Source organism: Cucumis sativus, chromosome 7 (genome assembly GCF_000004075.3).
Source record: "Cucumis sativus cultivar 9930 chromosome 7, Cucumber_9930_V3, whole genome shotgun sequence".
Taxonomy (NCBI): Eukaryota; Viridiplantae; Streptophyta; class Magnoliopsida; order Cucurbitales; family Cucurbitaceae; genus Cucumis; species Cucumis sativus.
The window spans coordinates 16,646,820-16,659,593 of NC_026661.2; the positions used below are offsets into that span (position 1 = coordinate 16,646,820).

At 33.9% G+C, this 12,774-nt stretch overlaps 2 protein-coding genes across 13 annotated transcripts; one reads left to right on the forward strand and one right to left on the reverse strand.

Annotated features, from left to right (window-relative positions):
- Positions 1–900: 900 nt before the first annotated feature.
- Positions 901–7,014, forward strand: LOC101221486 (putative lysine-specific demethylase JMJ16). Of its 12 annotated transcripts, XM_031889070.1 has the most exons (11): positions 909–1,104; positions 1,307–1,375; positions 1,930–1,988; positions 2,334–2,611; positions 3,122–3,211; positions 3,307–3,384; positions 3,495–4,004; positions 4,086–4,313; positions 4,665–4,823; positions 5,114–5,485; positions 5,872–7,014. In XM_031889070.1, the coding sequence occupies exons 3-11, from the start codon at positions 1,964–1,966 to the stop codon at positions 6,640–6,642; spliced, it is 2,511 nt and encodes an 836-aa protein (XP_031744930.1). In that variant the 5' UTR covers positions 909–1,104; positions 1,307–1,375; positions 1,930–1,963; the 3' UTR covers positions 6,643–7,014. The 12 variants fall into 12 exon arrangements, with proteins under 12 accessions (XP_031744935.1, XP_031744929.1, XP_011659229.1 ...); XM_031889075.1 differs by lacking the exon at positions 1,930–1,988 and having other exon boundaries at positions 901–1,104; positions 1,307–1,435; positions 2,337–2,611; XM_031889069.1 differs by lacking the exon at positions 1,307–1,375 and having other exon boundaries at positions 908–1,104.
- Positions 7,015–7,445: 431 nt separating this feature from the next.
- Positions 7,446–12,535, reverse strand: LOC101216347. Its single transcript, XM_004148890.3, has 5 exons — positions 12,325–12,535; positions 10,369–10,541; positions 8,180–8,363; positions 7,827–7,933; positions 7,446–7,731 (listed from the first exon to the last, which is right to left on the reverse strand). The coding sequence occupies exons 1-5, from the start codon at positions 12,394–12,396 to the stop codon at positions 7,650–7,652; spliced, it is 618 nt and encodes a 205-aa protein (XP_004148938.1). The 5' UTR covers positions 12,397–12,535; the 3' UTR covers positions 7,446–7,649.
- Positions 12,536–12,774: the final 239 nt, after the last annotated feature.

Consider the following 12,774-nt stretch of genomic DNA (forward strand, 5'->3'; position numbering starts at 1 on the left):
ATAATTAAGACTTTCATATATCAACTCGCATCAATATTTTAAATCTTGGGTAAAACATACAATTCAAATCTCACAAAATTTCAAAATAAAAACTTTACTTAAAACAATAAATAGTCAAATAAAAAAAAATCTCGCACACTAATAGATCTATCAGACATCAAGGTGTGTTAATAGTCAAATACATTTTTTTTAATTAACAGTTAGTTGTATATTTATTACAATAATAACTATTGACATTGGTTGTGTGCATGATCTTCTTATATGTTAATAGTCAAATAAATTTAAAACTATGTTTTAATTTAAAATTTTGGTTGATGAGAAAATTAGTATAAAAATTGGATCAATAAAAATATTTTTTAACTTAAGAAGGGTATTTATGAAACTTTTCAATAGTTCATGAATATTTTTTAAATAAAATTTAAACGATTTCATCCAAAACTAGCTGTATGAGTATTTTTATACTTTTTTTTAAATTCAAAAATATTTTTTTCTCCTTAGTTTACCCAAAGTTGAAAGACAACTCTTTTGTTTTAATTCATATCAATTTTTTTTATAGTTATCGTTATTATTTAGAAGGATGATTATAAATATAACAATTAGATTAAAAATAAACAAATATATAACAATATTTGATATAACAAAATCTATTAGCAATAGGAATCTGTCATATGTTTGTGATAAATTTGTTGTATTTAGAATTTTTTTAAAAATAATTGTAAATTACGATAATAATAATATTGTTATGTATTGTTGTTATTATTATTATTTTCCGATTTTTGTTTGAAAAAAGTGTTTAGTATAATTAATTAATTATTTTGTTGAAAATATTTGGGATTAATTAATATGTGAAATCATTGTCAATCGATCATTCTTAAGAAAGAAAGAAACGAACGTAATAAATCCTTAATCGCGGACAAGTTTTGATTGAACAATCGACCGTTTTTTGTTTCCCATTTTGCCAAAACTGTTTTACTTCCTCAGTTTCTCTGACAGATCCACAAACCCTAGCTCCGGCTTCCTCTTCTTCTTCTTCTTCATCGTCATCTCCAATCCACCTTATTTCCATCCTAAATCTAATATCCAATTCCACTTTTACTTTTACAGGTAAAACTGCAGCAGCTCTTCTCTCTATTTTTTTTATTGGTGATAATGCCAATCCCTACACCTTGTTTCGTTGTCTGATTCGCTTGAGTTATGTTTCTGTTTTCGTTGCATTTGTTCTTACGTCCTTCAATTCCGTATAATTCTGTTCCCTGTGGGTGATTTCTTCTCCTTGCTTCCTGTTTGTTGTCTGTGATTTTGTTAGACAGTTTACGAAATGATGAAAATCACAAATCTCTGGTGGACACCCATATAGCGATTCGAATTTATGACGGTTGGTCCTTAAGCCTTGAATTCCTAAGGCCTTGGGTGGGATGCCTAGCGAGTTTATCTGGTTAGGTTTTGTTCTAAGTGTTTCTTTGAAGTCTCTGTTTTTTTTTTAAAAAAAATGGAGTCTGACATTAGAAGGAAGGGGAGGAGTGAAATCCAATTTTTACTAATATAGTCACGAGGTGTAATGTAAACTAGTGCCTTGTGATTCCAAATTAGATAAGTGTGCAATAGCATCTTCTTTTTTAGAAAAATATTTATCCAATGGGCCGTTTGTTGTATGCTGAGGTTCTAAAAGGAACCTAAAATTTTTTGGTCCAGGGACAAACGGTCGTTAACATTATCGTGTGTGTGAAACTAATTTGAAAGTCGTTGTGCCCTGAATCTTGCTTTTAGCTCTGATATTTGGGTTTCAGTTACCAAAAAGTTTTGTGACTATTACCTTGGTCTCATCCTTTTAGATTGTAGCTTTTCTTTTTTGTATAGTTACAGCAAACTATCGTTTCTCATTATGGGGGAAGAAAAGACACTTATTTATTATCTTTTGGGCTATTGCAGATGACGCTTTTATAAAAGTGAAAGTGGTACCTGTATGTGGACTATTAAACAAACTGTTGGAATTCTTTCCTTTTTTCTAGGCTTTTTCCTTGTTAGAATCCTAGAATAATTATGGAAAGATTATGGGAATGTATTCCTTATTTTCCTAAATCTTTTCCTTTTTTATTCCATTGTGTACTCTATTTATTCTCCCTTGTACCTATTGCTTTATTCATTAGAAAATAATAACAACACAAACAATCGTGGTTTTTCTCCCGGTACTCGGGTTTCCACGTAAATTGGTGTGAACTCGTTGTCTCTCTTTTCAATACAAACTGTTGCAGGTAGGGACTTAAACATGATTTCATGTTAATTTTCCTGTTGTCCTAATGTCACCTCAGTCTTCATTACACCCTCTCCTTAATCAGGGATTATGGACGAAGATTGTACAACAAGTTCATTGAACCAAGGAGTTGAAAATTTATTGGCTCCCCCCGGTTTTATTTCTCGGCGATCGTTCAGGCTGAAGAAGGTGGAACAAAATGCAAATGATGATTCAATTAAAACAAAGAAAACTGAGAAAGGGACTTTGTCCAAGACAAGTGATGTTGAAATGGTGGAGGCAGCTTGTAGACAGAGACCGTGGATACTATTTGATCAAAACAAGGAGGATTCTTTGGAGTTTGAATCTACGGAGCATGAGGTGGTGAATTATGTCTGCTTTGCTTCCATTTTTTTTGTTTTTTTTGTTTCTCTAAACGCCTCACTTAATATTAAATGTTTGGTACCTTTTCTCTGAAATCTAAAAAAACCTTCTTATAGTAGATTTATTAGATTAGGGATATACGTATTACACTAGGATTCTTGTTTCACGAGGATATTATACTAGTTATATAAAACCTTTTAATTTAATCGATTGTGATCTACTAATAAGTTGTCATAGTAATCATTTCAAATGTATTACTGATATGATGTTTCCCAATCACATTATATTTTAATCAAATCTTCTTGCACGGTGTACTTTCGTTCAAGTTAATGAAAATTGATCTTTCAATGAAAAAAATATTATGTTTCAATGATTATTAAAAACATGTAGGATAGTAATTATTTTAAACCTGCGAGTGGTTTACTAATTCTATACATTATAATGGAAAGTGGCTGCTATATATTAATAACTCAGTATAAACTTTTCCAATTTGTGCAACTGATGCAGAGCATCCCTCCACAATCTGACCTTCCAAAAGGGGTAGCTTATGGATGCCCAGAATGCAGTAACTGTCTGAAGGTTGACCTCAGTCCGCTGGTTGAAACTTAAAATGAAATCTATTTTTAATAAAATTATGAACTTTATATCACCAAACCACTGTGTGCTAAGTCTGTGTTAACATTCTGGAATAGGTCACTGCAAGGTGGCGCCCAGACGATGCAAGATCAGATATTCTTGAAGAGGCTGCTGTCTTTTATCCAACAGAGGAGGTGTTCAGCTGTAATGAATGAAATTTACTTATTTCACTGTTTATTCTTAGCTCATGTGTTTACTACATGCGTAGAGGAGAATGTTTAAACGCTGAAAATTGTTCCTGCAGGAATTTGCAGATACACTTCATTATGTAGAAAGAATACGTTCAAGAGCAGAGTCATGTGGAATTTGCCGCATAGTTCCTCCTCCATCATGGTTGCCCCCATGTCTTTTGAAGGAAAAGGAAATTTGGGAAAATTCTCCTTTCTTAGCCCACTATCAGCGGATTGATGGGTTTCAGAAGACTTTTGCACGTGATCAATTTTCTAACCATTGCGGAGACATGAAGAATAAGAGGAGAAAGTTAGACTATGAGTGTGGTAATAGATGTTTGATGGATCCTGATGAAAGTTGTAGTTATAAGCAAGGCCAGAACTCAGAACATGGTCAAGAGTTTACTCTAAAGGTTTTTAAAAGTTATGCAGATGACTTCAAATCCCAGTATTTCCGCAGTGGAAATAAGGACACGAATACAGAAACAAAGTCATCTATGCTTGGAGAGCAGTGGGAACCTTTGGTAGATCAAGTAGAGGGTGAATATAGACGCATTCTTGAGAATCCAACCGAACAAATTGAGGTAACAGAGATTATAGATTTTGGTTCTGACTTTCTTCAATCAGATAAGCTTTTGCTGATCCTTCTGTATGAATGCTTTTAGGTGCTATACGGTGATAGTAGTTTGAGTAGCCATTTACTGGGCAGCAGATTTCCATCATCATCCAGTCCTTTGAATGAACCAGGTCATGCTGATCATATGGACTCTGGTTGGAAATTAAATAATTTACCTAGACTGCCTGGTTCACTTCTTTCTTTGGATAGCTTCGAGACATCCTCTATTTTGTCGCCTCGATTGTGTGTGGGAATGTGCTTTTCTACAGCTCCTTGGGTAAGAATACCAAAATTTCTGTATAAGTAAATGTTACCTTCTTTAATTATTGTCAGACTAACACAACTTTCGATGCTTTATTTTTATTTGAAGAGCAGTGATTTCATTGCGTTTCTTTTTCTTGAAGAGAGTTCCTAATCTTTTTATTGTTGCTCGTACTCCTTTTCAATTGTTATTTGGTTTTGCTTGCTGCTGGGGGAAGAAAAAGAAAAAAAAGAAATGACTTCTTATGGGACATATTGAGCCTCGTGCCAACTGGAAGTACTTTATGTTGCATGTTCTTATTGATCTAGTTGTACATCCTGAGGAATAATGTATGTTGCACTTTTTTCCCCTATTCTAAAATAACAGCGAGTTGAAGAACACCACTTACCTTTGTTGTGTTACTTGCACCTGGGAGCTCCTAAAATATGGTATGGCATTCCAGGAAGATACATCGATAAATTTGACGAAGTCATGAAGAGCCTTCCAGAACATTTTGTGGGACGGCAAAGGTCTCATAGAGGAATGGTGAGTATGCCATTTTCATGTCCATCATTCAAGAAGACTTTGTATTGGATTGTTTAGCTGTTTTATTTATTCATTCCATTAAGTTATATAATACCATTTCCGTGAATGCATATGCTTATAATTTGGCATATTCCATGCTTAAATTCTGTTTAAACAGTAAACCTTTTTAGTTTACTTGTCTAGATAACGAGACTATTTTTAAAGTATGATTTGTACATTCTAGTACTTGATATAATGAGTAGAGCATGCACCTACTCGTAGATTCACATTTCAGTTTCTTGATAACACAGGTCGTCAATCAACCATCAATTGCCACATTGAAGAGAGAAGGGATACCAATTTACCGTTGCATTCAAAATCCAGGAGAGTTTGTTCTCGTCTTCCCGGGAGCATGTCATTCAGGATTTAACTGTGGGTTTAGTGTTACAGAGGAAGCAAATTTTGCTCCTCTTGATTGGTTACCTCATGGTTATAATGCTACGGAGCTGTACTCTGTAGAGAGAAGGAAGACGTTGATATCCTTTGATAGGCTGTTGCTTGGAGCAGCCATTGAAGCTGTGAAGGCACAATGGGAACTCTCATTATGCAGGAATGAAACCAAAGATAATTTGCGATGGAAAGACGCTTGTGGAAAACATGGGATATTGGCCCAAACATTCAAGGTATGCTTGCAATCTTCACCTCACCAAAATTTACTTGTTTAAACTTCTTTGCGGGCATCAATTTGTTTGAGAAAGTTTTGCTTTCTTTTTACCAAGTAGTTTCCTTTCCAATTCTTACCTGTCTAAAATAAACCGAAGAAAACTTCTCTTAGAAGACTCTCTGGAACTTCGTTTTGGTGGATGTAAAACTCAGTAAATTCTATTGTAACTACAACCTTTCCATGATTCTGAACAACTGGAAAGCTTTATATTAGTTCTTTTGTACCCCGGCTCCAAGACTCTTTTTTCTTTAATCCAAGCTTGCTTCTTTTTTTTTTATAAAAAAAAACGTTTTGTAGAAGTATATACAACTGAGTTAGATTTTAACCAATCTTCCTTTTGTGTAGTCTCGCATCAGAAGTGAAAGTCTCCGGAGGGAGTATCTTGCGACAGCTTTGCAGATGCGTGAAGTAACCAGTAGTTTTGATGACATCAGGAAGCGCGAATGCAGCATTTGCCTTTATGATTTACACTTGTCTGCAGCTGGTTGTTCATGTTCTGGTGATAGGTACTCCTGTTTGGTTCACGCTAAGCAACTCTGTTCTTGTGCTTGGGGCAACAAATTCTTTGTGGTACGGTACCAAATGAGCAACTTAAATCTTCTTCTTGATGCATTGGAAGGAAAATTAAGTGCAGTCTACAAATGGGCCAAAGAGAATCTTGGATTGGCTGTGCATTCCTACAAGAATAGTTCACTACAATCTCAGCCTGCTGATACACGACAGTCTTCACAAGGGAGTCAGTCCGAGGATGCTGAATCTCCTAGTACTTTTAATAGCTCAATCAATCGAATTAAGGCAGAGATAAAGGCGCGTCTTCTCCAAGCGAAAACCTTGAAGTATAGAAAAGAAATCGGGAAGGTAACAGAATCCGTGGATACAGTTAAAGATAATGGTATTGTTGCAAATTTGGATATGAGAACTTTGGCAGAACAGAGTGTGTCGAAACTACAGCCAGTAAGCCCAAATGAGGTCAAAGGAAAAGAGAGTACATCAACCCCAGCAGTAGTTTTAAATGAAAGAGGAGATGATTTAATCTTTTCACTCAACTTGGAGTCTTTTGCAACTTTACCAGAGAGCTCAGAATCCGATGAGGACTGGTCAGATTCTGACTTTTAAAATGAATGAACTAGATTGTAAGGGGAGTAGTTGAGCTAGATTGCTCTAAATTTTGGTCCCAAACTTTGAGAGCACAAATGAGGAATGCCTATCAAGTTCCATCTCTGCTTGTCAAAAAAGAAAAGAAAAAAAGACTTAATTATTTAAAAGAATTAAGCGATTCTTATTTCCTATGTATTCTGTGGGAGATGATTTATCCTAATGGAATTCACAAGGCATACGTAGACATCAACCATCGGTTAGGTTAACAATTATTTATTTATTGTTTCTTTTCATTTTTTATTTCTGGGTTTTTTTTTAAGAAATACTGGAAATTTGGCTTTGTTTCTTAAAATGTTAGTAACAAACCTAGACTGTAATGGTGTTCATAAATTTAATTATTTTTTTACATAGTTGAATTTAATTTTTTATATATATAGTTGAATCATAAAGATTTAAATCCAATTAGGCTAAGTTTTGATTGCATTTTTAAAAATCCGACTTGACCCAACCTAATAATATATATTTTAATAGTAATATTATTAAAATATATATTAGACTTGTAAATATTATAATTAAAAAAAAATCACGTTGAATTTTGATATATAGATTCACTATATTTTAAAAGTTCATGATTGTATCTTAACGGTCTGACAAAGAGTTAAAGATTCAATATGCTTCTTTGAACTCTTTTGAATTCCCTATTCATGTTTTAGGGCAATTTTTTCTTTTATATATCTCCACTCCAAATTTTTTGTTTCCAACTCTTTATTTAATAACAACATAGCTAGAACACCTCCTTCTATAGTACTAAATCTTATGGATGATAAGGTAAATAGATCAGTAATCATTTTATTGCTATTCTCAAGAAAGACAGAAGTAAACCTGAATATAGGTAAAATCTCATGGATGTTTATCAATCTATTGATTAGCAACAAATTGGAACTCGATATCCCCAAATCCATTGAAAAATTTGGAGTTCACCTGCAATGAAAAATTGATTACATACACACTTCAAAATCTCTATTTCAGGCCTTGTGATTTTTAGCCATCTCGTCCACATCCAGTTCGATTTCCAATATTGGTGAATCCCTCTTCATGCTAAAATCGCTAGTGAAAGACAAACACAATTCAGTCAGTCTCTCAAGAAAACTTCACTTTTTAAAAAAAATATAGAGTAGACCACTTAGTGAATAGTGGCTAACCTATTCTGCACCGGGCCATGATCGACTGCTGATCGTAGGCAATATATGGCTCTGCCTACAATGTCTGACATTGAAACTGGACCAAATGTTCGACTGTCGTACGCCTCCTGACAAGGGTGAAAAAATAGAAATATGAAGTTGATGAGTGCAGTTTAACAAAAATCAAACACAAAAATGGAGTTGTTTTGTTAGCTGCTCCTAGAATTCCATACTCCAAAAACAAAAACAAAAAATTAAACTCAGTCAAACTGTACCAGCAAAACTTAAATGGCAATCAACCAAACGGGTATGATCTAAAGCAAAAAGGTACAACTATCAATAGCAGAGTTATGGTGTTTGTCATTGTATCATACCTTTGGCTTCAACTTCTCATTATCTGCCAACAACCAGCACTGATCCTTCTCAAGGGTGAAAGGCTGATCTTTTTCATCCGTAGACAGCATCTCATGCCCTTCAACTGCAGCCAATCTTCTCACAAGATAGTTTTCTGGTTTTTCTGGCTCCTTCACTACCACGACATCTCCAATAAAAACACTCCTGTGTACAAGAAAACATCTTGGGCGTTAAAGAAGAGTGTTGTTAATAAGTATAAACTACAAAAATCTAGCATTAAACTAATTTCTCTAAATTACAGGCAACAAGAAGCATATGCTTTATAAATTATAAACAGTTCTCATTCATTATTATACGGCACTCGATAACATGTACACCAAAAGGAAAGCTCTTGGTTTTAAGAAGTTTGCAAAAAGTGGGAAAGTTACTTCTACATGATGCCTGGGCAGGAGGAATTCGGGTGATAAGAAAGCTTCGAGATCAGATAGATACAATGGAGAGTGAAAAAAACGTTCAAAATTGACTTCACACTTTCCTAGACTTTTCTCTCAAAATCAACAGTGAGATTTGTTTCTTGAGAGAGAGACTTCTATCACAAAGTAAAGGATAAATTTATTGTTAAGAAAACATTCATAGGCCTTATTTACTGAAAAGAGAATACATTAAAAATTAGCATGAATTTTTCGTGGAGGATACAGAAAAAATAATTTGCAATTTTCCTAATCCAGTAAGAGCCTTCAAGGCAACCTTTAGGTTAAAAATTAAACTTTCAATGTCTACAGTTTGGTCTTATACAATCTTTAAGGGTTCAAGGAGATCTCCTCAATCCTTGTTCTTAACCTGCACCAATTTACCCCCAGATCCCAATCCTGGAAGATGGTTCTCTTAAGTTTTGAGGGGATAGAGAACCAAGGAGCGAAAACTAGCTTTCTCATCAATGTGTCTTCAGCATTTTCTAAAAAGAGCCTTATGGAAGATCTAAGCACTCAAGCTACTTAGAATAGAAATACAATAATATCAATGCCTACCTTAATTTCCTAAATCAGCATTCTCATCAAAGTGTCTTCAGTATATATACTAGCTCTCTGGAATCCTATCTTGAGTATTCTCAAGCCTAAATCAACTAAAACAATGACTAATATGCTCTTAATACCCTAATAAGATTTTTAGCAACCCCAAAAGTATTCTTACCATCATCCTACCATGGCCTTCGCACCAAAGAAGAGTAAATTATTTCTAAGAGACCCCAACACTAATATGCTCTCAATGGGTTGAACACAAATGCAAAAAAATACAGCAAAGAGATCTCCTCAGTTATCTAATTCAAATTGGTGCTTCCTTTACAAAGGAAGTGATGTAGGGTTTGTGGCTTTTGGGGCAAGCTTTATTTTGATTCTGTTTGGCTGAAGGCTGGCTTTTATTTTTGCAAGCATTTAGTTGCGGACTGATGGTTTTTCTGGTCAGTGAGTTGCTAAATAACCTGCTAATGGTTTTTTCTTTCAGTCAAAGTTTCTGAATTTCTTTACTTACAATGGCCCTTCCTCAGATGCACAAAAATTGGTGGTTAAAGGCCAGACTCCTTGGAGATTTAAAAATTGCAAGAAGGTAAAATGGTCAGAGACTTATATGTTGTGCTTTCAACTATTGGGTTGGACTGTAGAAACAGGATCTTTTAAAGAGGAAGAAGATATTGAATAAATAAACTGCCACTTTTACACCATTAAGATGTACAAAGCATATATTAGAAACTATTTCTGGAGTGTTGGACCATTAATTAAAGTGGTAGTCACACTGTAAATAATTTCCCTCAAAAAGAAAAATTAGTCAAACATGGAATTTAAATTTACTTCATTCATCCCTACATATATTGAAATTAAATATTTATGTAATCATTCTCTTTCCATTTTGTCGAGCAATTGAACTCCCTTTATTCATCTGTCTTCAAATTAGATTCTCGTTTCTTATGAAGCTTATTTCTTGCCAAACAATAACAATAATCACTATAGTGTAAGAAGTAGAGTAGAGAACTGGCTTCAGTTTAGTTCAGGTGATAAATTAGAACTTAATCCAAAGTACTGAATTAGTAAGCATTTTTGTCTCTGTTTAAAAAAAGTAATCATTTCAAAGCTGTCACAAAAACAGGAAATTGGTGTTGCAGAAAAAGAGAATAAATTTTTTGTACTAAGAGAAAGAGGAAGATGAAGTTTACGTTGAATCTGCATCAGGTAATTTGCGTACGAGAAGTGTTCCCCCTGCCTCACCTACAGTTGGGGCCATCTCCTGTCCCTTAATCCAGTGTAGGTATGTGAGCTTTCCCTGAAGTAAATTCTTCCAAACGGCATGACCTACTTCTCTGTCAGTAATTCGACCTCCTTTATAGTTCTGCATCAGAGCAAAGATTTTTCTTGTCATTGTTTATATAAAATAGTTGAAAGGTCAAAACGGTTGAGACATTTCTACTTTTTTTTCCTCAATCAAACATATAATTCAAAAGTTTTCAAGCTGAAAACCAAGAAGCTAAATGAGAAATAACTACAAGCTAACCTATAATAGAAAGAAGATGAACAAAGAGAGAATTGAGAGATCAAGCATCTAAAGACGTCCTAATAGAATTGAGAAATAAAGTTTTTTTAAGACAATCCAGCGAGGACAGCATGAATTTTCAGGAACTGGCATTAGGACATTGTTAATTTTCTTATAAACAAAATTGACTTCACACATTCCTAGACTTTCCTGTTACACAGTTTAATAGTCAAATCCCAGCAGCTCACACACATTCAACATAGAAATTCCTATCCGGCTTGAACTTCTCGGACAATAGAAATACATCTCTATAAGAAACTAAAACGACCCCTCATTTCTAAAAGGAAAACAGGAGATAACATTCTCGCACACTCAAAACCTAACAAAAAACCTCCCTATCTTCAACTTGCATTAAAAATTATAATAATAAAAGAAAGGAGCGTAATTTAAAAAAAAAATATAGATCAAACTACAACAGAAGGCCAAGACGTGAAGAAACCAAGTATCTACAGAAAACTGGGAAGAATTATTCTTTCCATTTGAAAGACTCATCTAATTTTTTAAGGAATAATTTTATATGAAAGAAACAGACAAATTATGTTTTCTTCTAAAAGAAAGGCCTGGCAGCATGGTGGGGATGATGTCCCTTGAGAAAAGTTTAAACCACAATCAAATTCTTGATAGTAAGTTATGTATGTATGTATATGTATAAATATGTGTGTGTGTGTATCCCACTCAACCTATGAATGAACACCAACATGGTGAGACAGACAAGGATCAGTTGAAACTAACAACAAATTAACATTAATTGAACATGTGAAAGAATTTATCTCTGCACAAAATCTTTTCTTTTACAAGGCACTTACTAACTTGCCCTCCCTTGACAGGCAAATGGTAAATGACAACATGAGTTAATCATAAATCAAACTAACAAACCAAGAATCAAAATTGAAGAACTAACCATTCAAGAAACAATTAAAACAAATAACATTCTACTCGTTCTTAGGTAAAGAATGTGGAACTTTAATAACGTACCAATCACCTTTAGAAAAAATTAGCAAAAATACACATAAATTCTCAAGAACATATAAACAATGAACAAAACCCGAGAACTCATTGGTGATCAGAAACCAAAACTAATAATATCAAGAAATGCGAATTTAAATTCCAGAACCCACTTACTAAATTGCCCGCCCTTGACAGCCAAATGATAAATTAACATGGGTTAACCAAAAATCAACATTGAAGAACTAACCACGGAAGAAACAATTAAAACAAACAACACTCCACTGATTCTTCAGTAAAGAATCTGAGACTGTAAAAACGAACCAAGAATCAACAAAAAAAAAAAAGGTAAAAATACACACAAATTCTCGAGAACTTATAAACGTTGAACAAAACCAGAAAACTCAATGGTGATCTAATAAAATAAAATAAAAAATGCGAACTGAAATTTAAAGAATGCATAAATCCCAAAACCGGAAGACAAAGAACAGTGCAAGAAATGAGATTATTCTAAAAAAAAAATGCAATAATGTTCGAGTAATCAAACCAAGCAACAAGATATGAGGCGAAAACAGTGATTGAACAAAAACCCATGTGCGAAGTTGAAGAATAGGGTTAAAGAGAGAGAGTGAAAAACCTTCCAACTGAGAGAGACGGAGAATTCAAGCTTGTTGGCTATGTAGCGTAACCAAGTTGAGAAAGAAGCCATTTGGAAGAAGCAGAATTCAAAGGGAATGAATGGTATGAAGAAATTAGAGGTGCATATACTGTGTTCCTAAAACCCAAGAAATGAAAATCTGGCACTCTATATTGAGTTTCAAGTTTTCTTCACATGAAAACCAAAGAAACAAACATACTTAAATCACATAAACCCCCTCCTCCCTCTATTTTTCCTTTCTTTTTTTTTTTCTCTTTCCTATCATCAATAATTATTAAATTTTTGGATAGTCACAAATTTAGTAATTAAATTCAAAATAATCAAGTATATAGCAACATTTAAAAAAAATTGCAAACATACCAAAATTTGACAAATTCTATCAATTATAGAGTCTATCACTCGTAGATCATATTGTAAAAATTGGTCTAT

Excerpts from the sequence above, each read along its gene's own strand:
- LOC101221486 (XM_031889069.1), top strand. The coding sequence starts at position 1,964 with ATGTGGACTATTAAACAAACTGTTG. Across the intron at positions 3,385-3,494 it reads TCTTTTATCCAACAGAGGAG|GAATTTGCAGATACACTTCA; the intron begins GTGTTCAGCTGT and ends TTGTTCCTGCAG. Across the intron at positions 4,314-4,664 it reads GCTTTTCTACAGCTCCTTGG|CGAGTTGAAGAACACCACTT; the intron begins GTAAGAATACCA and ends CTAAAATAACAG.
- LOC101216347 (XM_004148890.3), bottom strand. The coding sequence starts at position 12,396 with ATGGCTTCTTTCTCAACTTGGTTACGCTACATAGCCAACAAGCTTGAA. Across the intron at positions 8,364-10,368 it reads TTACCTGATGCAGATTCAAC|GAGTGTTTTTATTGGAGATG; the intron begins GTAAACTTCATC and ends TCTTGTACACAG. Across the intron at positions 7,732-7,826 it reads CATGGCCCGGTGCAGAATAG|CGATTTTAGCATGAAGAGGG; the intron begins GTTAGCCACTAT and ends GTCTTTCACTAG.